Here is a 27,332-nt window from a genome sequence, read left to right on the forward strand (position 1 = left end):
TGAACCTTTCCCACTCCCCACACCGATCTCAAACTGATGTGAATTTGCTGTCTCACCGCACGCAGAGGATTCGAGCCATTTCTGCTTCTGCCTGGAGGAAGCCGAGGGTGCAGGGGAAGGAAAGTGGGTGACCAAGGTTGGGAGGGAACTGGGACTCAGCCGGGAACCAGCTCAGGGCAGAGGAACCAGGCACCACCACCCCACTGCTGGCAGGCAATAGGCCAAGGTGGGAAGCCTGGTGAGGGACAACCACCGCCAAGAGCCACGGAGGCAAAGAAGGGATTTCCTGGGAGACGAACCTGTTTGGGGCCATTCAAACTTTCAACTTTTCCGTGGGCGTTATGGAGAAGAAAAGCCTCCGGGATAGGTACATCTTATTCTGTCCTTCAAGCCAGCCTTTGGGCTGCCCACGGCTGGTCCTGTAATGCCAAACAGCCATCGGACCGAAAGGCCGAGCCTCTCACTGCTCACCTCGGTGCTGCACGCACGCCGCCATCCCCATCGACAGGGCGATAAGCACAGACCCGTACAAAACACAGCTCTGCCCGGTTCCAGTTACTGCTTGCGCCTTTTAAATGAATGTGAAACTTGGGTTTTAAACTCGAGTAACCAGCACAGAGAATTCTTCCTTGTTTAGTTAAACCAATGGAGTCACCGTGTAATTTCCAAGTTGAGAGTTTAATAATTATATCCACGGCGTTAGGGTTCACTCAAGGCCTCACACATTGCTCAGAGCACAATTCACCCAACTGAAAACAGTCTGCATTTCTGGGCATTTAGGTAATATATGCTTTTATCTCAGGAACTTTGGTACCGGGATGAATTTGACCAGCAGTAATTGGATTTAGATAAGCAACTCTGAGGCTCTTTCATTCTTGTGAATTAATATATAAATAGCATAACTGAGTTCATTTTGTTTAAAGCAGACTCTATTAGGAAAATCATGGATTTTGGGAAGGAAAAAAAAAAAGCCCACATTATGAAAGCTTTAAGTACAGAAGGAGCTGCTGCTGGGTTTCTCAGAGAGATGTTGTTCCTATAATATAATGGTGCATGAACCTAAGACATCCAAATACACACAAAAGGGAAATTCACTCAGAAAGTTCTGATTTGCATGATCATTTTGGGGCATTTCATCTACCGCACAACATTTTCAATGCTTCTATTTCTTGTCAAAAATACAACACGTTACTATTCTATCCATTAGCAAAGATTGAGCTGCTTTGTTGTTGTTATTTTGTATATTATTTTTTATTTAAAAAGGAAAAGTTAATATTAAATTCGTTCATGTACACAGAGATACAACAACAAAATTTATGCTATTTGGAGCACCTTTTATTTTCACAGACCAGCACATGGCTTGGGGAACAAGCAGAAGGAGGTAGTTGCAGGGAACCTATGGGGTACTGGATTAACAAGACCATACTTCTCTAGGAGTTTAACATTCAACTGCTCTGTTGTCTCAACTTATTTCAGTCTATCTGTGAAGTTTACAAAAATCATTCCTTCACTAACTATAATACAAATTAGTACATCAATTTAGAATAACAACTTGTCCAAGAGTTTCAAAAACATCACAAAAAAGGGGAGGGGAGGCCTCTTAAATCCTTTGGTTATACATCTAAAATGGCCCTGGGCTCAGGGCTCCTGAGTTATTAGTACTGAATTCTGTAAGGGAAAGTGTTGCTCAGCAATTTTGAAACTCAAGTTATATATTTCTGTTCTAAAAACAGAGTTACGAGCCCAGTTTTAAGTAGACAGTAATGAACATTGTAGCATCTATGAGGAATGAATTTAAGTGAATGCAAACTGATTAACCACTGAAAGAATGTATGCATATTCAGTAATATCTTCTGGTACAGATATTAACTACTAAGTATGTAGGGATTTGACCCATATTCACCATCAGCCCATGTACGCTAAAAATACATTTTTCAGAAGTATCAGAGAAAGGAAAAAAGTTACAAAACCCATAAAATAACTCTATATACATGTCTATGAACACTATTATTGCTTTAGACAAATAAAACCCAAGATCATATCATTCTCTTGAATAACAGCTCATGTTAGGAGGAAAGAACCTAAAAGTCTACTTCAGATTATGGATCATGCCACTTACTTTACGCTGGATTTACAGATCATATTCAGAAATCCTGCTTTCCAGAAGAAGACGCAAGAACCATTTAGCTCAAATCATGAGGCTCTAACAGCCCTGGAGCAGCTGTATTAGGTCCTTTGGTGCTCTTTTACTGTAGAATATGGAAAACTCAGTAGTTTTAGTGAAGCTTGCATCTTGTAAAATTTCAACAACATAGGGTGGAGAATACTGTAAATAAACCTCTTAAAATGTGTGTAGAAACATGTGCAATCAAAAAATTCCTCTAAATTTAAAATGCTAGCTTTCCTTTCCAGTGCCCCCAAAATATTCTGCTATTAAAGCACAGGAAGGCATCTTGCCTTCATCTTTCACTAAAACAATAGAGGTGTCTCACATTCAAGTTAGAAATGTATTTACGAGACAACACAGATATTACCAAGAAAGAGAGAGTCATATTTCTGATTCAAACTAATCTGCATTCATATTCGTAAATATTATACATATTCACCTATGGAAAAAGAGTCTTTTATGCAAGTGTACAGGCTCTGAAGCCTTACTGTAATTGTTTTCAGTACTTGGGAAATTAAGCCAGGTAAAAGAGAAGTTAAAGTAAATGAAATCTAAGAAGATACTAAATTTCTGGAAGCATAAAGAACTTGAACTTTTGGACCTGTAAGAAGTATACCTTTGAACTGCTAAAGTGATAATGTCCTCTGTAGCCTTGTTCCTTTCCTTGGCAAAATAAATAAAAAAAAAATAAAAAAACGTTGTTTTTGTGTGCATGTAAATGAAATTAAGTGGCTTGATCCAACACTTGCAGAAATCAGTTTTGTCATTGCCTTCAGTAGGTACAAGCTCAAATCCTATTCACAGTGCTTATAATAAGGCTACAGATTCGTCACACTCTTGATACCCAAGACAGAACAAAATGCCAGTTACTAAAGTGGCACTCTCCATAAAAGCCTGACATTTTACAGTGGTTTTCCCCAGCTTTTTGCAAGTTCTTAGTTGCAGTTTTCATTCTACACACTGTTTATTCTGAATTAGTGCTGTATATTATATTCAGATTATATCTGTATTTTTGAATATTGACGCTATTTAAGACTATTTAAAACATGATTACATTATTGTATATCATATTTAAATTAAAATTGAGCTCTATATTTTTGCTTTGCTAGAAAGCTATGTTTTTCTCTCACAGTTCTGCCATAACAAATAACCAGTGTTAATAATTAATTAGCAAAATATTCTACAGTTGCTAAATTAACTATAGAAAACAAAATTCATGCACAAATTAATAACTGTGATTTCATGCAGAACACTTCAGTCCTTCTTCTGGGCCATCATTAAATCTTCAACTACTAATTATTCCATATTTGCAAGAATTCAGATGTCTTAAAAAAATAAAATGCAACTTTTGTCTGCAGACACTCAGCAGTGCTGCTAAATTTTCTGTATAATGATAGGATGCATTATTGGAAAGACAGTTAGGGATCCAAAACCCTTCACAGAATGAGATGTGGTTTACCGTAGCCTGTCAAAAACGATAATGCCAGACATACCCTAATTTTCAAAGAATGGGGCGGGGAGGGGAAAGAAACAACAAAACATCCAGAACCTATCTTTTCTACTATAAAGACACTGCTCATCGGTGTTGGAAGAAAAAATTAGGCAGATCTTCAAACATCAAACTCTATCCAGCAACTCAATTATCTGAGATATTCTAGAAATAACCCCCCTGACATATCATTGCTGTGTGTAGAATGTATTTACTTTGTATGTTCTTGCATGCTGTGCTGCCTTGTATCCGATTTCTCATTCACAGTCTTGCTTACTTACGGAGGATTCATTGTTAAATTACAGTTGGTATGAACCAGCATGCCAGCATACCATGATATTAATCTCTAAAGTATTCAATCATTTAACAATAGCCTCATTATTCAAGGGAATTCAGAGCGTTCGGCTTCTGCAGATTTTCTGACATTTCACTAAAACAATCTACTCTTAAGAGAATTCTATGACTGCAACATTTTGTAAAATATAAGTATATATGCCTCAATGAAATAGTTCCTCTCCAGTAATAGCCAAGAAAAGAAAATGAATTAAAAAGAAAAGGAATTAAAGAAAAAAGCAAGAACTCTAGCTACCACCAGGGACCATGAACTCAAACTGATAATTCAAAGCAAAAGCATTTTATAGAGTTCACACAGAGGCCATTTGAATCAAATGTGTGAGTGAGACTTCTTGAGTTCACAGAGCTCCCATTATTTACAAATTAGAAAAATCCAGGTACTTGGGATGTCTTTGGAAACACCTTAGTTTTGATAAGAATGGTTTCTTAGGAATTTTACATTGCAAAATACATATTTCAGGAACCACATCACAGAACTGCTTCTTTTTCTTCAATATATTTATTCTAATCCTTTCCTTTCCAGGGCTGGAATGTCACTGTTGTTTTCATTTTCCAACAGCCAAAATTTGACAAAAGTGATGCAGAGGAGCATCTTTTTTTTTCTGCCTGAAATATTCAAGGAGAAATAATAAGAGCATAGATTTGAATTTTCATAATTACATGGACAAAAGTACATGCTGCTTGCCCAGAGCTGGGACAGAATACCTCTGGTTTTAAGTTACTTTAGATTTTATTTAACTCCACCAAGTATATTTTTAAAAGCAAAGATTTTTGTCCATTTATTCGGGCAACTCTGTAACATGAAGACGGCCTCAGGAAAGGGTGTGGAAATGGATTCGATAAGCTGTTTGTCCACAATATTTTTAAATACTCGTTCATGTGTGCAACTTCAGGCATGTAAGAAGCCCAGTTGAACTCCCAACAGGACGATCCACGTTTCTCAATGTTAAAGCACGTTTGTAGGCTCATAAATTAATGTGCTTGTTCAGTGTGGAAAGTCCTCCTTACAGCCCTGATACAGTAAATAGACTTACATAGGACATGCAAGTGCATGTTTCCAGTAAGCAAGTGCTTTGCTTTCCTCAATTCAAGGCCTATAACTACTACTGCAGTAATTAGTTTTAGGAGGACAAATCTGCTCTTGCTGGTAACTCACCACAACTCCCAGACCAAGGTCCCATAGCAGGTATCCTCCAAAACTTTCTCTTAAGTGAGAGCTTTGTCAGCAATAAACTCAAAATAGGTGAAGCTGCCCAGCATGCAATATAGATAGGTAATTTATGAATCATGTGTTAATTTTTTTATATTTTCAAAATGCTTTAAAAACCTGCAAGGAAATATAGCATTAAATGAAGACTCATCTGTTACAAAAACACGTTTACAGGTTTAAAAAGATATTTAGTGTAGAGCCTTTGTCTATTATATAAATAATTCTTCATTCTTTATTATCAAAAGAAAGATGGACATAATTGAACATATCAGCCTCACTGTGTCAGCCTGGTAAATACCTTTGGAGAAGGAGGGCTTATTAAAAACAGCACTTTGGATCACAGTCTTGGTTTCCAGAAATGTGGTGCCCCCCTTTTGGGTCCAATAAGCTGCCCCAATTTCTACCAACAGAGCAGCTGCCTCATTATTTTCTGTCTTTGCACGTTGAAGTTACACTTTAAGATAACATCAAGGGGCAGGGAATATGGAGTAATTAGCACATCTCGTAGCTCTCTGCTCGTCAGTCAGCACTTCTGAGAACCAATGAACCTAAGACAAACAGAATCTTAGTCAAACAAAACCTCCTCACTCAGGCTTTGTGCCAGCTTCTCTGGACACCTTGGCTACGAGTCTCCTACAGAAGCAAAGCCAATATTGGCAATTGCTGTGCTCTGCTGTGGTTGAGTTTGCACCCAGGAACAGTCAACGTGGACCAGGAAGGGGTTAGAAAGCCATGGGATTCACTAAATAAACACACCCTTTATACACTAAGTGTCTTCGGTCCTTAAAAGGACACTTGGTTGGTCCTGTCAGGCAGAACTCTGGATGGAGAGCTATGAAAAAAGCTGTGCTATGTAACCCATCCTTTCTGAAATATACATGGGCAGATCTGGAGGAAGAAGCAAGAATTTAAATATTTTATGTTTTTGCTGAGAAATTTTACCCCAGGAATGAAAGACTCACTGAAAAACACAGTAAGCATATCTTGAAATCTGATCACTAACACTGGATTAGGAAGCAAATTAGCTTCAGTAGTTTGGGAGCCCTCAAGAAGAGTCTTTTGTATATTGTTGGTGTCAGGTGCCTTCAAATAAACTAATCAAATAAGATACAATCCTCAAATCAGTGAAAAAACTGAGACCTCACTGAGTATTGGGCATACTTTGAGACAGAACTGTGATTCACTAGGATAAATTCACAATTTTTCCTGTAATGGGTCAAAGAGTACAGTACTGACAATTCCTATTGCTCACTAATATGCCAAAACGTTATGAACTTAACTTTTGGTATTAAAACATAACTAGGAAATAAATAACCTTGAGATATGCTTTCATTTTGGTGATATATTTCAAGCCTTTTTGACAGACTTGGGTTGTGTTTTCATGCCTCTCTTTACAGCCATGAACGAGAGAAACCCATATTTTTTCAAAAATTGAAAGCTGAGATTCCCATCTTATCACATGCCTCAGGATCTAAAGGTTTAAGAAACAAATATTGTGAACCTCGCAATAAACTTCTGAGGCTTAGCAACACCAAGGGCAACATCTTCATCAAATATTAGTGAACATCCTCAGCTAGGGAAAAAACACTCTTTGGCAGTTGCATGTTTTGGGTCTCAGAAAACTACCTTGCGACGAAAAAAAAAATAAAATAAAATAACACCATTGAACAAATCCACCCTGTGTTCTATGCTCCTCTTTACAAAAAGAGCTGAATTTAAAGATTTATGAAAACCCCAGTGCTGACACCCCTCACTTTACTACTGCTGTTACACACATAAATGGCAAGTCTATCCCATACAGATAAATTATATTCCAGCAGCCAAAATATAATCTGCCAAATGTGCTGGGTTTAAAAATTAATAACAGAAAATTTATAATGATCACCCCTAGCAGCAAGCTGACTGCTTTTTGAACATCCCGTCAGAAGCAGTGAAAGCACAAAACCAATGTAAAATGGAAACAGTCAGCCTTCATGGAGTCAAAGACATATTCTACAAGAAACAGACCTATAGACTGCAAATATTTACACAGGACAGTCCTGAATGCACCCAATGGCCACCTCTCATAAACCAAGCACTTGCAGTATCAGCCCATGTATTTACACATTCCTGAAACATCTTATTTATCAACAGCATTTGCACCCTTTCCTCCCACATACTCAGATCATGGGAGTTTCTGACCCTTTCCCTTTCTTCTGCCTCAAAAGACCAACACCTTGAGCAAGAAGCCAAAGGAAAAGAAAAAGGTTTGCTCCAGCTATTCATTTCCCATGTGTCTCTGCCCTTTGCTTTCTTTGGCCTTGCTCCAGAGACCACTAAAATCAAGAGAAAGACCTATGGATTTCCCCTGGTCTGCAATTTCTGAGCGCCATTAAATATTACTCTACATGCAACATTCCATTTTGTAAGACAATTTCCTAAGTTCAGACTTCAGTTGCTTTTCAATTCCCACATTCTCAGAACAACAGCTCCTTTGTTCAAGCTTCCATGTTTATGGGAATGTTATCTTATCTCTGGTTTAGCCTTTAATATTGAGCAGAGTCAGAAAAGAATCATCCTCTTGTTTGAGATTTAAAGATTTATGTCTGCTTACATTTTTAAGATATATAAACATACAAACATACTTACAAAGTCTAAGCAAATTTACTCATATTAGAGCTGTTATCTGAATGATGATATTTAACACCAGTTACAGTTTAGTTCCCTTAACTCCCCCGTGAAATATTTTCTTCAAAATCTGTTATGAGAGTAAAATGACAACATCCTAGGGAAAACAAGCTTTCTCCAGCCCATCTGTAAGAGAGCAGCAAAGTTTAAGCAGCAGGAAATCGGCAGAAGAGAGAGAAGTAAACCGTTACAGTGGGGGGGAGGACTTTCATAGCCACTGGGCCACCCAAAGTTGAGGGAGACACTCCACGCTGCAGTGAAACTCTGTGATTCAGAGAAGAGACACAAACATGTACATGAGTGGAGAATGGCAGAAGAAAATGGCCCTAGTCTGAATTCCCGCACACGGTGAGGAACACAAAGACCCGTTGATGCCACAGACACACAGGTTCTGCAGGAAAGCACAGAGCTACCTCAGCTAGCTTTAACCTAGCCCCAGCTTTACAGCATGGCTCTAAAACCCAGAAGCATCTGCAGTATAGATACTCCTTCAGGAAGTTAAATGCACAGTACTAATTCAGACCTGCATGTTTGTTCTCTGCCTAAAAGAAAAAACGCACTTTAAGAAAGAATTCTCATTTGTCTAAACCCCAAGTAGTCTTCTCCCCAGCCCCATGTCCCCCAACCTAGAGCTTATTGAGAAGACCATTGTCTCTCACATTTCTAAGATTAGCATGTTCAAGACCTGCTCAATTTTCACACAGGGGAAAAAAAAAATCCACCTTGAACAGAAAGCCTTTTGAGTCTTCCCTCACTTTTGAAGCCTTTGTATTTTTTAATCCCTGATCTGCCAATTTTGTCTCCCCTTCCCCCCCTCCCCTTCAGTGGAAATCTTCTACTCTTTACAAGCCCAGCTCTCAGCAGAAAATTGATTTCCCCTAGGATACAGCCATCCTACTGTTCTATGCATGGTCATTAATGACCATCCTGTTCACCACAGACAGACACGGTGGCACTTCTCTCCAGCTCCTTAGCACAGAAAGCACACAGGGGAAAAATCAGAACAACCTCAGAGCTTAACCATACCAAGAGTTCATCATCTCCAGAAAATACCATACAGACTCTCCAAATGACCTATTATGAGAGCAAAATAATTCTTGCTGATTTCTGCCACTCTTTCCTTCCACTGCACTAGATTAAAATTTTTAAATCTCCCCCAAATGATGATCATGTAGTTCCCTCTGTCCCAGAGCCATGTGGGAATGAACTCTAAATCAGATGTGATTTGAGCTCAAGTCGGTTTTACTTGGGCGCTGGTATTGGTATCCAAAGGGCAGAATGCATTTCAGCACAGCCTGCAAAACTTGCCTGAAGATGTAAGAACATATCTGGGTGCTGCACTTTTTGCTGTTTTAGCTGGTTTGCAAGTGGTGTACTTGCTAGCTTCACTGTCTCTGGGAGATCTGCAATCTCACATTTGATTGCAGTGAAGTCCCATCCTTGGAGCGACAGACAATTCTGCCTTTAGCTCTTGGTGACTCTAATGCCAGCGGATAAAATAAAACGACTGAACTCACAAAACGGCTTAAGCCTTCTCTATAAGCCTCTTGTGGATAGACAAAAAATTGACTCTCTGCCTCCTCCTTGACCCATGGGGTCCTTGTAAGAACTTCCCCTTGTCCCTGCTGGTACAGGGAGGTACATGGAAGACTGGAAGTCACAAGAAGAAGATGGGGTAGTCAACCCCTTATCTTCTTCCATTTCCAGCCAAGGATTTTTATGTGATGAAGTTAATCTTGCTTTCTGAGTTGCATTACAAGTTTCAGCAGTACCAAAACTGAGGAAAAATATGAATAAGGCCCAAAGATGTGTATATAGCTTTGGTTTTTTGTTTTTTAGTCTGATTCAGCTTAGTTCCAATGCACTTACCTCAAATAAACAGCAGCAGTGTCTTTAAATCAAAAGGTAAGTTTAAAAGAAAACAAAACCTTTTTAGTAACTGTTGAACAGAAAAAAAAACACCCCTAAAAATTAGTTCTGAAACTGGGAGATGGGCTTAGCTACAGAACTGCAATCTGGTCTGAAAAAAGCCAACACAGCTAACGCCTGATGTAGCACTTCAGAAATGCTGGGGTGGGTACACTGCCCAAGCCAAGAAATTCGTATTTAAAGCTCACATTGTCCAGCTACGCTCTGCAAACTGTGCCAGGATTTCTTTATATAATTCTCACTAATACTGGCTGATGTTAGGTGAGGAAATCCTCTGCAGACAAACAGGACAATCCACCCCAGTGTAGGTTCCATAAAATCACACGCTCTATGGAAATTTCCAAATACCTCGGCACAATATGGGTGAGTTAAGGATAAAGTTTCAAGCCTGAACTCCATAATTTCCTGTCTTTTGCTAGTCTACACAGCTCTTTAATGTTATGTTAATATCATTTTTGTGGGTGTGATTGAATTACCCGCCGCTCTTGATGCCAGCATTAGTGGATTTCTGTGTAATAGGAGAGCATGCTTTACTGCACATACTGTTACTAAATACCATTAAGCAGACCAGCTGCAGACCTCCTGATAGCAGGACTGGAGGGCTACCTCGTTAGGAGGCGACGAGCACTTTACTGCTGGCACAGGGCCTGAATCCCGCGAGCCCTCAGCATGTCAAACTCGCCTCGACGTCCCCACCAGACGGCCTGCCGCAGCAGGTCCCCTGGCTGAAAAAAGTGCCCAGCCCCGGGAATCTGCTGACAGTGCCGAGATCCCTCTCACGAGCTCAACATCCCGAGTCCTGTGCGGTGCTGCCGTGACTTGGCAGTCTGAAGAGATAGAGATGTATTTACTTGGCGACATTTCGACTCCAGGTGCAACGGAGGGCTGCTAAATTCTCCACTGAGAGCGTGCCTCACACACTGGTGACAGCTACTAACTAGTGGTGCAGTCCTTTAAAAATCCCTTTCAGGAGTCTTTGCGGAGAGATTAAAATGCCACGTGTACGTGAGTTGTAGCAATTCTAGGGCAGCTTCCAAGGGGAGGTTTAACGCAAACTTTCTCATCAATATCCTTGCACTGCTAACCAGCACCTAGTAAGCAAATGATGAGCCTGAGTACTTGCAGAAATATCCCTCTTTAGAGGAGCATTGCATTAGGGAAGGAAACGGGGGCGGGGGGGGGGGCAGGAGGGGCTGGTGAGAGGGGCATGGAAAAAAGAATTAGGGAGGACAAGGAATTTAAGTCTGTTCCACATAGTTGGCTCAGTACACACTAAGCTGTAGTGATAGACAACATCATCCAAGGAGTTGCAATGTAGTCGAGTCACTCTTCTTGCCACTCTGATCCACCTCTTCCTCACCACGAAACGCCTCCTGTGCTGGCTGACAGAGCTATACTCACCCAGCAGCAGTGAGGGATTCAGCTGCTAGTGCTCACCTAACAGCAGCCCCATGTCCCCAACATACCATGGGAACACCATGGCAGGGAAACAGCAGGAACAAGCAACGTGGTCTTGTGATTAAGGGAAATTCTTGTTTCTCTGTATCTAAGTATAGTAAGAACCAACAAACAAATGCAGGAACCTAACAAAAACTAACAATTGCAAATTGTGTTACAACAAAGCCAGGTTTTTCTTACCACTCGCTAAAAATAGACAAGAAACTGATAGTGTTTAATACCTGTATCATTATAGACTGTCTCCCACATCTGTAAGACCTGCAATCAATCATGTCTTTAGGCCAATTCTTATGTTAGGCAATAAGCAAATTCATGGCATGAATATACTGCCATGCTTTCGTTTAAACCCCACCAATGACTTTGTCATATTCCATTTTGTTCCGCTGCAGTTTTTCTTTCTGTTTAGAAGCAACTGCTTTGAGTTCATTTTATTCTGAGATTCAAGAGACTGCTCTATATGAATCCTTCAGCTCCTTGAACTGGCTGTACGTTTCTATATGTGATAGGAATTCATTTGTTATGCAGTTCATAAGGCACTTAATAAACTTTATATTGAAATATTTGTGCTAAATTATTGTAGAGTAATTAAAAAACTTCATAGCCATACTCCATTTAATTGACAATCCTAAATTCGGTGTTGATTTAAGTAAAGCAGAGGGGACAAGAAACATTAAAGATGAGTAGAGAAATTAAGTTGGGTATGGCTTAGATTCAAATTCCTTAGTTTTTAAAATAAAGCTTCAAGGCTGCTGCAGTTTGCTCATTGTATGGGGTTTTGTTACTCAAAGCCGAGGATGGACAGACATCTGTTTTACAATTAAAGGTAACCAAAACCTCAGAGGTGGAGTGATGTGCTTCTGACATAGTGCCAGCACCAGTGTACTGTGACCTCCACAGAGCACATATTGTGCTTCCTTACGCTTCTGCTAAGACACCAGAGCAGTGTTTGAGCATCATTTTTCCCGCTCAGGAACATAGATGTTGCACTGATACACTTCACCCACTTAAGGACACATACAAGCAGATTGTACATAAACTACACGTAATAACAGATCTCCATAAACATGAAAAGGAAATTATTTCTAACCTCAAATAGCTAGTTTTTAAAACATTTAAAGGACCCCTGCAGTCTTTGAAATTATTCAAAGGCTGGAGAAAACTGTCTTATAATCAGAGACTTAAACAGCTCCATCTATTTTGATTATTATAGAAAAAAAGTCTGAAAGGTGAGTTGATTATACTTCATAGGTACATCTGGGAGAAGGACGGAGGGAGAGGGAAAGAATCTGAAAGGTCCTTAATCTGATTACACCAAGAACCAACAGGTAAAAATTAAAACCAGAAAGTTGATTTGGAAGTTGGTCAGAAATTCTGACCCAGGAACGCTGTAAACAGGAACAAACTGTTAGCAACAGTGGTAGGTTTGCTGTTGCTTTCATGTCTTCAGATCCAGAGTGTGTGTTTTTCTGGAACATATTCTTTATATCAAAATAAATTGCTATATTCAGTCCAGAGCAAATAAGAGAATTTTAAGGACTTGAATCAACCAGAAAATAATGGTAGACCATCCCTTGGTCTCTTCTGGATCTTGAATTCTATGAATCTGTGAATTATTTTATCCCTTTTAATTACTAGTTCTCTACTACAAAGAAGCTAAAAAGTTAATGTTCTTCTTGAATCAGTGAATTACAGAAATTAATTGAAGTTTCATAATTGGATTATAACCCCAGGTGTATATGGAAATGCTGAACTGGGAAGCTGAGGTTAAGGAAAGCATGTCTGTTTTCTTTTTTTTTTTTTTTTTTAATGTGATCACCAGGCAGTAATAGCCATAAATGCTGCACTTATTACCTGTATTACACTGAAACAATAACATGGCTGTGATCCTGCAATAACTGGTATTTGAACAGACTGCTGTGCTTCCATGAAGCTGTTATGAGGTTGGGTGCCTGTTGGCAGAGAGCTTATTTCAGAATAGGACCTATATTTCCACATTGCTTTTACCTTCATTATTTTATTTGGGGTTGCCCCCAGAGCTGTGACAAGGTACTTTCCAAGAGAACCAAAATCCAGAGATCTCCACTTTCCTTAGAGCTCATCATGGGGACAGAGAAAATAACATGCCAAAAGAGAAAACCTTTTCAGATCTCTGTCAGATCAACATCTTTTAAAAATTAGCTGAAAGCATTCCATCTTTCCTGTCTGTTTTATAACAAGGCAGACATAAAACCTGATGTAGTTGCAAAAATTCTAAGAAATTTCTTCTCTAGCAAACATCTTCAAAAAAACCTAAAGACTTTTCAGTTAACACAAATCTAGCAGCAGTGCTTGTCACACAAATAATTCTGGGAAGTTACCAAATACTTGGAACGAAGGACATTGCATGCTGCATAGCACAGAGCTCTTGTCGATGCTTGTTTGGAACGGTATGGAAAGTCTAGCAGCTGAACACAATGACATTTTTGTTTTCATGCTGATAATATTCAATAGCTTTGCCATCAAAGTTGGCCTGCCACTTCCCCTTATATACAAATTACAAGCATGCTCTAAGGTTCTTGCCATTAGCTAGAAGCAGTGCCCAGGTTCTGTTTCGGGTGGGGGTTTATTAAGTATAGCTGGTATTGTTTCCTTCCAGCAAACCTTTAGGACAATGTATTTCTCAAACAGATCAGAACATTATCTGCGTCATACCTTCTAGAGAAAGGTTACGGAAACATTTCTGCTACACAAATGTCAGAACATGAACAGTGGGGCGCCATCCTCTCCCAAAAGTTGGTGACTCCTAAGGAGTGTAAAACCCCATCCCAATCAGAGAACTTCCTACTTCCTTCTCTGGTCTCTACCAGGTAATGCAGCCATCGGTTCTGCTCTTCTACTGCTGCCATCAAATTCTCAAAGGACAACAGATCCAAAAAACCCACTAAACTTGACACCACAGAATTCAGGACAACAAATAACAAAAACGCAGACAAATCTAAAAGGCATGGATGAACTTCAAAACAGAAGAACCAAACATAACCAGAACTTTGATTGTCACTATTCCCATTAAAAAACTACAACCACTCAAAGGACAGCAGTGAAGGAAGCTTTCCCAAACCACCAGTGTATCAATCAGCCTCCTCACTGGAAAGCAGGAACCGAGCACCAGTTTTACAGAACGCCTTGAGAGGCTGGAAAATTCAGACTGTCAAGAGCCCTGTGGTCATTAAGGCCCTTCCACAGAGCAATGCCCACATTACAAAACCAGGCATTTGTCTGACACACATGCACTGTGCACAGCATTTCTTGCCCTTCAGGCAGTTTTGGCCATGAGAAAATACTCTTAAATGCTTATATCAACAGCCTCATGGACGGATGGTGGTACCACAGTTGACTGGCTGCTCACAAAATATGCTGGAGAAGTGCAGAAAGAAAGAGGACAAGGAAAGACTGGAATCACACATATCTCAGAACAGGTCAGAAGCAGCTCATTAAGTGTGTTTGCCCTCTTTCTATCTCAACACCCCCTCTGCACAGTAAGCAAAACAAATGGTTACAGTCATGTCCTTCACACCACTACACAGAAGACTCAACATTTCTGATATGAGCTCTCTGTTTTGTTGAGGGTTTTTTTTTTTCCCAAGGACTTTAATTAAAATTCATCAGAAGAAATGTTTTCAGCAGTGGTGTCTGAGAAAGCTGCCTCCTCCCCTATCTTCCATTAAATCAGGTTCATCCAACTTGAAAGGAGATGAGAAAGTCTCACTGACACTCTGTCACACTCCAGTGAAAAGACGGGCACATTCAAAACAGGGAAGAGTGCAGGTGCTCATTTATTACTTTACGCAGATTATTTTTCTGCCTTTCTTCCTGACAATGGGAACGTTCACATCCCAGATGGAGCTCTCTGTAGCGCTGTGGGCTTTTGCTGACCTAGAGTTTTGTTTTCCCGGATGAAAGAGGCTAGGTAAGAAGAGGATCAGTTCATTGCCTGCTGGGGCAACTTTCATATTTGTTTTTAACAACTGAAGACATTTGGAGATTATTTTAATAGGGAATTAATATAAAAATAATTTTTAATTATATGAGGTGAAGGAGAAAAAAACCTGGGCACATCCATACCCATATTTACACATGGCAAAGTTGTAATGTTTATAAAACTGAGTGCAAAACTGCAAATCAACTGATTTCAGAAACCAAGATATCACTCAAATGAAATACAAGTTCACTGCCTTGTACCATTTGGGACCCAGAGAGCCACCCCACAATGTTTCTGACAGCATTAATAAGCACCATTACTATGAAGATGTCTTCAATGTAAGAATTAACAAATCATGTCCACGGCATTAGGTTCCTCTGCTTTTATGTCTACTTTACGCATCCTTAGTGTTCACCATTTGGTTCCTGATCAAAGGCACTTTGAATTAAAAGTATTAACCTGAAACTAGTTTCTTTTCCCTTTCCCACCCCTCTTAATAAACTTTTAGGAAATGTCCATGATACAAAGAAGAATACAGATTTCTCCAAGCTAACTCATCTGTGTGTTTTTCTTTGGTCTGAATACACACATTAACAAATGAGAGGAATAAACTCATGTAGTCCCTTCATTGCCTTGAATCAGCTTATTTAGTCCAGCAGGACACCTTTGCTGTGCTTGGCCCAACAGTACACCTTTCTTTGGACTTTGCTTTCCCAATTTTACTTGGAATAACGAAGAAAATCTGAGAGGTTTTTTCTTTCCCCTCAAGTGTCGGCATTTCTTTGGTTCCCACGAAGACTGATCTCTTTAGCAGATTTCAGAGGCATTCACAGTTCTCATATTACCAGTAATTACCATATTACTGAACCAAAACATCCACGAAGATTTAAGCAGGAACTACTCTATATGATGCCACATGGTTCCTATACGAGTTAATCCCACTGAATGAGTGCTCTCCCCTTCATGCCCTTTCAGTCTCTGCTATATCCCAGAGTAACGGTGTCAGCTGATATTAATTACAGGAGATACCTAGATAATGTTGTTCTGTTTGAATTAATGTTGAAGTCACAGAGCACCTTGCTTTAACATACACAAGATTACAGATCGCTGTAAATTCCTTTAGGTCTCGAAACATTACTTCTTAAAAATACAGGAGCAGACACAAGCTAATGCTCTGCTGCTACGTAAGTCTCAGCTAGCTTGGGTTTTGTCTTCACCAGTGCCAGGAAAAGAACACCAGTTTACACTGGGTACAAATTTGATCTGACTTTACTCGGATTTACTCCAGGAAAGGATTTACTCCAGGATTTACTCCAGGAATTCCTTCGGTCTTTTTGGTTTTGAGCTCACTATGGGAATTTCATTTTCGTTAACCTTTATTTTATTTATAGTTCACAGTAATTATTTTTAATTAACATGTTAATGCAGAAAAAACCCCTTACTTTCCCCACACCTTCATTTCATCAGTTCTCATATGATATGGATTTCTTGTTATCTTCATAAAAGAAAAGAAAAATAAAAATAGCCAGGAATTTCAAACTCTTACTGTCTTACCACATGGCAGAAATGGCCATCAGGAACTTGCTATAAAGCTCAGTCTAATTGAAAATGTTGTACTTGTTGCGGCTATTATCAAGAGACCCTGCCTGAAAGGCACCTTGAACCCCTGTGAAACCTCGACGAACTCGGCAGTTTTCTGTGGGGGCAAAAGGAATACGCAGTTCATTTTAAAAATAGTCCAGGACTTAAGTAAAGTAATGTGTGTATTTTCAATTAATAACCTCAGTTACATTATCCTTGGGGCTAACCCTTTAGCAGAATCCAAACAGTGGCAGCCTGAATATTTATTCAGATGTTGCACAGGGACAAAACCAAGGACGTTCAAAATGGAATGAGAGGCTAAAATCTCACACTTCATGACTTGTCAAGGAGACAATCATCATACTTTCAGAAAAGAAAAAGAAAAAAAAAAAAACACAACAAAACCCAACCCAAAACCTTGAGTAATCTGCACATAACATGGATCTAGAAAGTCTGTATGTCTGAGCAGCATACAGACTTGCTCCTCTTCACATTTAGATATTTTTTTTAAATTGTTTTAATTAAGTCCTTTAATTTTACTCTGGACCACAAAGAAGTCAAAACTTGTTGAAGGGTGATGAGATGGTTAATCCAAACAATAAGAACAAAGCAGATGGAAACAGAAGATTTCTAAAGGTACATTAACTGGCACAAGGTGGGAGGACAAAACACATATAAGTTTAAACTATCATACACTAGAAGTCAGAAGTAGCTTTCTTTCAGGCTATTGACTGGGCATGAAAAATTCATGACTGAATCAAGATGGACAGGGATTATCTGTTGAATACATGCCAATATCTTAACAGTGCAATGCACAAGGCTTTTTTTTGAGTTATACATAGTTCTTTTTAAGCCAATCTTTATTTTCCCAAATTATCATTCTAATCTCCAAAACTTATTTTATCTTTTAAAAAAGTTTTGGGTCTAAGTCTTCTTCAGTGCAAACACGTAAGAAAAGACAGACAGAAAGACCAAAATCCTGAGAGACACACTGTGAATTTTTGAAATGAAAAACATCTCAAAGTAATAAAGCTCAAATGTTTAATTTGTGCATGAGATTTCCCTCAATCTATCTCCACCGGGACGTAGTTAGAAAGAATGGGATGTGTCCAGTATACCAACAGGGGACTAAGCCATCTGTGTATGTTTTTAAGGGAATTTTTGAATTCCTCTGGATGAAATATAATACCATGCATAAAAATTAGAGTGACAAATTATGAATATTTCAAAGATAATAATTTATATTTTGCTTGTACAATGACAAGCCATGCACATTTTTCCGTCTATAATTTTACATCTTAAGGTTGATTATCTTTTTGATGAAAAGCATATTTTGACTGCAAAGATACATGTATAATGGTGTGTAATACTGCACCAGCAGAGACTGTGTACCTCAGAGAAATAAATACTAATGATGTGATATTTACTATTATTTTCATGAAATATTTAACAATCAAACTTTTAGACTTATAATTTCTGATGATCAATATGGTCACAGACGGGTATAAAGCCTCTTTTTTTAAAAACCTCAGGAAATGTTACGAGAGGTCTAGGTCCATTTTTGGAAGTTCCTTTACTCAGTGTTTATGAAAATCCAGAAGATATATATGAAAAACAACAACATATTCCTGCTTGCTAAACATTTCTAATCACTCTTTTCCAATGTGCCCTTTGACAGAGTAATTGTATAAAGTCCCAAAAGACACAGTGCAACCTAACAGCTCCCTGCTGCAAAAGAGAATTTGATGCAATTTTGCTGGACACACGTTAAACCAAATACTGAGGACCAGAACCACACAAAAGAAAATCTTCCAGTAGCAATTCTTTTTTTTTTTATTTACTCAGCTACTGTACAGCCTATGATGACTTGTTTTCCTTTAGTTATAGGAACAGTTTGACAGATTACTGTGACAAGGTTACGCTTAAATTGATAAAAGGTTTGATAGTGTCGGAACATTTGTCAGAAATGTCTGACATCACATGTAATGGACTCTGCACTTCAAGCATCAATGGTACTCCAGTCTGCTGTTTTCTGTTTAGCGTGCGATACACACCACCTAAAAACACACAGTAGAAATACTGAAAAGCTGGCAGGATTCACCAAAACAGCCCCATACTTCATCAAACACTTCTTATTAAAGGGTTTCTCTTCCATAACCCACCTGGTGAAATGCAATTAAAATAACAAATGTTACAGGTCACTTAGAGGGTGGCCTCCTTGCTGGAATAAACCTGGAAACGGGATGGGCTATGATAAATGTACATAGCCATAAGCATTTCTAGCATTCCCTGTAGTTCTGAGAGAGAAATATTGTGGGTTTAGAACATTATTCCTCAGACCTGCCAAATGTCAGACATTGCAATGACAGTTAAACTGCTGGCAGCCTTGTCACATGCTGAAGTGGAGGAAATGGGTTCAGAAGGGCCCATTTTAGGCACTGGCAGCTAGCCGTGGGGAACCAGTGTCCTGGGCATAAACTAGCTCTGCTGAATACCCCCCTTAAATGCAGCTCTCCAAAAATCTTGTACTGCAAAATAATAAGATGGCTTATGGATCGGACTTCAGGTTTTCACCTCACATCTTGTAGCAAATTACACTAATACTTTTATGCAGAAAGCCTAAGAGCCAGCATCTTCTGCTTTGTGAATACCTGTTCACAGGAAGTCTTCAGCGAGTGATGAGACCCCAGCCATGTAAGCTGAGAGAAGGTTCTCAAGAAGACAACCATTTCTTAAGAGACAATGTATGTCCTGCTCACATAGCAGCAAATTGCTGCTATACAGACTGCATGGGGGGGGGGGGGAAGAGAAGGGATTTGGACCTTTATCCAACTCTACTGTGTAACCATCTGCAAAGGCAAAGAAACTGTCTTTACCTTTTAAAGTAATATATTACCTTAAAAATCTACATGTTGCCATGACAAATTCTTCAGACGTTTAAGTTTCCCTGTATTGTCTTTCCCTTTTGCTTTGATAAATACTTTTACTATTCTGAAAAAAGACAGAACAACTATCAGATTTCTTCTCACTTCCATTTAGCCAAAGGATAGAAAAATCAGAAAAATGAATGTCAGCATTTTTCTTAAAGAGCATCTGTTCACACAGGAACACCATGATAGCAAGACAAAGCCCTCTAATCACAGACCAGATTAAGTTTAGTGGAGTACATTAAAAATTTTGCCACAGTGCCGAAAGGAAGCTCTCAGATACTTGACGTGTATTTCCCATATGCAGACAAGGGGTAGGGACATGCTCTCTGAACTTCATGATTCAAGTAACACTGCTCATGCCACAGCCGGCTTGTGCCTCACACCATGACTGCAGCACTAAGCGCCAAAGCCGTGAAGCTCCTCTAGGAATAGTTAGTTCATTCCTGATCACTTGCTCTGCTGAAAGCATTTGTCTGAACTTGGAAAGGGTCAGACTGCAAGAAGATGTATAGCAAAGTAGCTTTTTGAACGTCAGCAGTCTACAGTCAATTTATACCTACAGAGGATCTGGCCCTTGAACTGGGATTATCTGTGACTGTCACAAGCGGGAAGTGTCAATGAATGTAGTTTGTACAAATGTCAGACAGGTACACTCACAATTCAGCTTGCATGAAATATGAAAAATCACCAGCATGCTATACTCCTGTGAACAGTGAGCCAGTTCTGCCTGTAGTAGCTTTAGTAGGAGAAAGTCACAGGGAAGAGTTTAAAGCTCACATAATTTTGCTAAAGTTCAGATATCACTTCACTAAGACTGCTAGTCCCAGTCCTGGCCAGCCACATTCCCATAAAGCATACTTAAGGAAGTCTTTCAGCATTTTTGTTCAAAGTCAGGAAAGGCACAATGACATAAAATTGTAACATCCCATTAAATAGTTACCCTTAATGGAAGCCTCAAAACAAGTGTCATTTGGATTCAAGGCAGTAGACAAGTCCCAGAATGTTCCTTACTTGACCAAACTTCATTTATTGATCGCTATTTAAAGGCTGATTTGTGATCAAAAATATCAGAGACGCTGTTGTCTTTTGGAACAGACTATTCTGTGGCAAGAACACTGCAGTTCTGCATCATCACAAGGCTGGATTTTTATTTTTCAAATCTCTCCATGTTCTTATTTCAACACAAAAAAATGTGTTATCCTAAATTCCAGCCAGGCGATCTCTGTTTAGAATCTCAAACTAGATTATTCCCCTCCCATATGTCATCAATAATAACCAAGACTTTGGTTCTCATTCTGCTCATACTAGCCACAACATTGCGGTGAGTGAGGAGAGGTAACACGGTGCAGCATTTTAGGAAACAGTTCTGTTGATGATGCACGAGGAGCAAAGAGCTTCTTCCTGCTGCCTCTCCTGTTTCAATCGGAATAAAACACAACAAAACTGATATTCATCAGAACAATCTGCAAACATGACTCTCAAGATAACAGGGATGTAGAAGGTGCTACTTTCTACATCATCAGTTTCCAGTGGAACTGGAGTTAATTAGCTGTTTGCTACAAGGCCACCTCCGGTGGGTTTCATACTTCTCAATCTTCGAGCCTGGCAATGTGTGACACAGCAATCAAAAGACGTGATAAATGACTGAGGTGGGAACACCCATGTTTTGCTGTGCATCGGGTTATGATTCACAGATCATTGTAACTACAAAATCTGCCATTAGGGAGGTTTTCTTGCCATGCAAATTCTCCTTTTCACATAAGAAAGAAACCAGATTAAAAAACCCCCGTAAGTCAATGTGAAGACCCTCACCTCTCTATCCCCCAAAACTCATTAACAGAAGGTTTTCAACAGGCATTAATTAGCTGTTCAAACTAAAGGCCTATCAGTTAACCTTCAAGTGCGGGAGGCTTCTGATCTCTTTTTGTGGACATACGTAAGTGTACACTGAAAGGCCAGCTTTGACATTTTCGTACCCGGAGACATGGAGTATTTTAAGCGCACTTACGGCTGGCACAGCTTGATAAGGTCCTGGTCAGTGGTGCCGGGTGGAAGGCCTCGAATGTACAGGTTGGTTTTACTCAACTGCTCTCCGCTGCTGTTGTTGCTGCTGTTGTTGCTGCTGTTTGTGCTGGGGCTGGGAGGAGCCATGGGGTGGGGAGCTGGTGCATAGGACTGCTGGAAACACAACAAAACAGAACAAAAAGGCTGTTACTGGAAAACAAAAACATGGCAGACTCGTGCTTTATCCAGATAACTCTAGAGCTATGCATTGAGGGATGCTTGTCCTGTCCTCCCTGCCCGCCTTTAGCTGCCCACTCCCCCAGCGCGTGTGCCCACCCCCAGCCAGCAACACCTTTCAAAATGCAAAACACAGCCAAGATTTTGGGTTTAGCCATGGCTATGAAGTGTATTACTTTATTTTTTTAATCTGGAATTAAAGTAGCTAGATTATGAGCCTATTTTATCTAGATCACAAAATAAAGCTCTGACATGACAGATATTGAGAACGGTATTAAAGAAGTTTAACGCAATCTGTTTTAAGAATACACTAAGACTAAAATAAGAGTATCTAGCCAAAGGTATGGGAGCTGATGCCAGAAGTCTGGTAAGTCTTTTCTAAACGTGGGGAGCATCTAATACACACGCAGTCAGGTGGCCGAGAGTTAGCTAGCCTGAGAGGGAAAAATCCAAAGCAGCCTGAAAAGACTGTCATTCGGGACTCCTTTCACAACAGAGAAACAGGGTTTGGAAAAGATGATCAGGTTAGGACCTCCCGCTCTCAAAACCTTACCCGCTTCTGAACAACCACAAACCACACACAACAACTGAGAAATACGGCTTAAAAAGGGAGGTATTCTTACAGGGAAAACAACACTCTCCCCTAACTCCCCAGTAAATACATGCTATGAAAGAAGACACACATGCTATAAAAATTAGCCAAGCACCTCCGATCTGGGGTGACCACAGGGAATTTAAGCTGCTGCAGCCATTCCTGGCTCTCTGACCATCAGCACATTAGTGCTTGTCAGGAGAACGGAGGAGTGGCTGGAAGGAGGAGGCCATGTCCTGGCACCGCTGGGACCTATGCAGAAAAGCAGAGTTCCACGGGAGATGCTGGAGGAGCTGGGGGATGCTGCGGGACCAACTAGGGAGCCAGGGGAAAAAGAGTCAGAGCTCCAGGAACATAACCTCCTCAGAGGGGGAAAAAATCCCATTTCTGCAAGCCGATCAGCTTATTCGGTGAGCAGTATGTGTGGTTACAACTGCATGTAACTGTTGGGCCAATGCTAAGTTAACCATGATGTGCTAATGGACTAATAAAAGCAAAACATACACAATTTTCATTATCGTAGCAATGACACTTTAGTGACTTCTAATATGCTCATTCTGCATTTAGGCCTTGAACAGAGGCAATATTTAAGTCTGTGAGTAATTCTGATCACACTAATCAACTGCCCCCTTCATTTCAGTGGCTCTACTTTAGTGCTTATAATTACGTACTCACTAAATCAGAGCCTTGGTAGATGGATATTTTTAAATTAGTAGCTCTAAACTCTTTCAAACAAGTCCATCTACTTAGGAGATCAAAAAAAAGTTGGAGAACATAAGGAGACCATCAGTGATAGGTGAAGCTCAGAGGCTTTGATGAAATACATAAAGCACCACACTTGCAGTGATGCCTTTCCTGCTGCCCTCCTTCCTTCTTCCCGGTTTCTCCCATTTAAACCAGGAGAGTGGGAACACCCCATCAAGTGTCAGGACATCAGAATTCCTCTGCAATTTAGCTTGGTTATAATGTGACTCAAGTAGGACTCATTAAAAAGGAAAGATCAGCTTAATAGCACGATCACCATGCTAGCAAGCAATGACATTTGCTCTCATCTACGGTAAAAGAGCAATGAGCTTCCTTCCCCGAGTACCTGTGTAGATGCTTTTGCTGACAATCGAAAGCATTTAATACACACGTATCATATTTCTCTGCACACACATTTTATCACTGGGTAATCCCCACCCACCCGAGCTTCAATGTCATTCCCAGAAATAGAGAGCTGAAGCAGCAGCCCCAAGTACCAGCACAGGGAACCACTTCGACAGAGCCCCGGTGCCGTGGGCACGTCCTGGAAATCATCTCAGTGCCACAGCCACGGCACGGCTGGGTAAAGCTGCAGGGAATGGTAACCTCCAACAAATACATAGAACATGCACCTTAACGCATCCTGGCTGAAAGCATATTTAAATCTTTGGGCACTCCAGAGCCATGAGAGGTAGATGTGACTCTGTGTAGCACATGTTTGCTTTAGTATATCAAGATCCCAGGAAATATCCTGTGGCAGTCTTGCACATTTTGAGCACTGGTAATATAAACTTAAAAAAAAAAAAAAAAAACCAACAAAAAAACCCAAACAAAACCAACCCGCAAGGTAGCATTCTTACTGCTTTACTCCACACTTCCAAGTTTACCATGCACACTGAATGCATGTAAATGATGTAAAGCAAGGACAGAATTTTCTGTAAGCCAATAAAGTGTTATGTACTTTAATTATTAATTGTTATTATTATATATGTCTTAGCAGGGGATAATGAGTAAATGGCCTATTCTCACACCAACCTAATAAGCAAGAAAAAAAACAAGTGGAAGTATACCTTTGAAATACAAAGAGCAATTTTCATTCTATTATAAGATCTTTATCCTCACACAGAGGAAAGCACTGGAGGCCTAATTCTAATTTAAGCTTAAGACATTTTATCCCTCTCAACCAGCTGAAAGGGGACCTAGAAGTGAACATGAATTACATTTACACTGATTTTTAAGTCCACAGCTGTGGGGAAAAAAAAAAAAAAAAAAAAAAAAAAAAAGTCCTCCGTATACCCAGAGAATTAGCCCATGGAATAGGTGATCTCTCAAGCAAGAGCTGCTCAGACAATAGGCACTCACAAACGACCAGGTTCACAGCAGCATCCACAGAGATGCCTTAAGGGTGGGCACAGAAGTGGCTGTACTCAACTTTGGAGGATGCCAGTCTTCTCAGATCAGCAAGCACTGTTGTACTCCAAACCCTCTTCGCTAATAAATCTTGGCCACTGCAGCCCATAGTAATTTCCATACATATCCAATACCCCAGAATACCATCAGCAGAAAGATTACAAAATTGCCTGTACTAGGGCTGATGACATCTTCTGGCCGGTTGCCAGACTAAAAGCTTCAGGTCAGAAGAAAGCTTTGAATTCTTGTTTCCTGAGCCAAAGAGTGTATGACTGATGGCAAAAGTATGCGGTTTGCCTCCAAGTGAGCAAAGGGTCTGGTTCGTTAATCTCCACATAATAAGTGGAGTGAAAGAAATGAATGGCAACCTGATGATGATCCCAGATACGGACCACTTGCCACAGGATCCCGGATGATGCTGAAGGGGGGCATTGCCTGGGGAGCCACGTGTGTACCTGACGGCAGGAAATTTGGGCCTTGTTCTGACATCGGCCCTCTCCATGTCTGGGGGCAAAGCACTTAACTTCTCTGCCATGAGAGCCAGAGAAGCACCGCTTTCCAGACTGGCTCAAAACACCCTGACACCAGCTGTAGAAATCTGGGAAAGATGTTTTGCCAACACAGCCAAGCACAGGACCTGCAGCACTAGAAAAAAAAGTATTAGGCAAAATCTACATGTTTTACTTCAAAAGGGAGCTGGAATTCAGAGCTGGCTTTGCCATTAATTTTTCAAATAACCAATGCAACCAACTCATTTTTCAATCCTCATGCTTCATTATTCAATAGGGAGTATGGTGGGAATGATCTGGTTTGTAGATTCTTCCAAGAAGCTTATTAATTTAGCATGGCTGGCTAATAGGATTTGTTTTCATCTTTGAAAAATGAATGAAATTTCTCCTTTTTCATTATTTAAAAGTAAGAAATTGATGTGCTTAATTCTTCACCAGTCTCAGGAGCGCACCCTTGCGCTTAAACCCTACACCATTGAGCTCTCTGAAACCAAGCGTCCCATGTAAGTGCACACAGCTAAACATGAATAATGAGATACCTTGGTCTTTCTTACTCAATAACCCAGAAATGCTGAACCAGAAGCCACTTGGTTACTAAATGAACAACACTCCCCCTTCCAACACCCAACCTCCTTATGCAAGAACAGTATTTATCTTCCCGTGGCAACCACAGCACTCTTATGTAGTTTTTCACTTGTTGCAAGATTAGTCTAAAGCATTTTTCTTCCAAAGCAAAACACTATTTAAAAAGACAAATTTCAAATATTTTTTTCACATACAATTCCTTTTGGATGGGAATCACAGGCCCCAGATGCCAAGTTGTAGAGTCTGCTTTATTAGCAGCAGCTGGCTCCTTGGCAGGCTTCTGAGGCGGTTGGGCTTGTGGTTTTGGAGTGGCCTCAGAGCCTAGGATACAGCTGGACAGCTATGCTAATGGACTAGCCAATTTGTTTGTATTCACCTTTGGCTATCCCAACTTTATACTGTTCTATCCACTTGAAAGTAAGGTCTTGGAAAGATTCTCCATTAACACAAATACGTTGACTTTTCCTATTGTAGTGCATATTTTATATGTAAAAAAAAAAGTGTGACACAGTCCTGCATTAAAACACGTGTTATTTAAGCAACTGTGAACATACACTATCCATTTCGCTCTGAACTGTTTTCCAGCTGCTAGATTCATCTCACTTAAGAGTCCAATTGCTACACAATTCCCTTAGCTCCTGATTGAGAGGATAAAATAAGGCAAAGTAAATACAAATAAATTGTGCAAATACCAGTTTACAGTTCACACTAGCAAAATATTGTTCTCTTTACACCCTACTGTACAAAGGAGTAATTTTTGAGAGCTGGAGGGTTCTTACTGGCCAATTATAGTAATGATGAGAGGATGCCACCAACTTATCAGCCTGTTGATGAGATTTTGGAGCTGACTGAACAGCAAATCTTGTATTAAGAAAAAGACAATCATCACAGTTGAAAAGAAAACAGAGACACAGGGCAAATATAATAAAATGAATTAGATAAAAGCCACAGCAATTCTTCTGCCATCGGTTGGCTTCCTCAGTGAGGTAAGCTGTATTTCTTGTTCATAGCCAGGTGGAACATAAAAGTGAATAAAAGATGAACGTTGGTCTGGCAATACAAAAACCTCATGCATTTTAGAAAGGCTGCAGTCATGTGAGCTCAAGTCATAATTTTCTTCCTGAATTTCTAGGACATTTGCTGGTCTTGGCAGAATCCAGCCATGACTACTGTCTAGCTCCCATGTGGCCAACAAAGGCCTGGAGACAGCGCTCTTCTTGGACACTTCCCTACATAGGGACACCTTTCCCTACACATCTAACAGAAGACAAACAGATGTAATAGTGGACATATTTTGTAACCTCTCTGCACAGTGACAAAGCTTCCTGAACTGTTTCTGTAGAATCAACAACCTACCACTTGGCAATGTTTTCCATTTGTAAAGGAACAGCATGAGAAAATGTAAGTAAACTCAAAAGACGAAGACAGACAGTAAGGTTCAAAGTCTGCTTCATCACAGTCCTTTCAATCAGGAAAACCAGAACACACCTCAAGAGGATTTTGATTCC

General features: G+C 40.0%; 1 protein-coding gene across 7 annotated transcripts in view; it reads right to left on the minus strand.

Annotated features, from left to right (window-relative positions):
* Positions 1-27,332, minus strand: part of RBMS3 (RNA binding motif single stranded interacting protein 3) — a 723,251-nt gene that overhangs the window by 336,125 nt on the left and 359,794 nt on the right. For 5 of the 7 annotated variants that reach the window (XM_074151184.1, XM_074151185.1, XM_074151188.1 and 2 more), the window contains one exon: positions 21,752-21,921. In XM_074151184.1, coding sequence (XP_074007285.1) covers positions 21,752-21,921 — 170 coding nt within the window. The remainder of the gene's footprint in view (positions 1-21,751; positions 21,922-27,332) is intronic. The other 2 variants (XM_074151186.1, XM_074151190.1) reach the window with 1 other exon arrangement.

The sequence above is a fragment of the Numenius arquata genome, chromosome 7 (assembly GCF_964106895.1).
Source record: "Numenius arquata chromosome 7, bNumArq3.hap1.1, whole genome shotgun sequence".
Taxonomy (NCBI): domain Eukaryota; kingdom Metazoa; phylum Chordata; class Aves; order Charadriiformes; family Scolopacidae; genus Numenius; species Numenius arquata.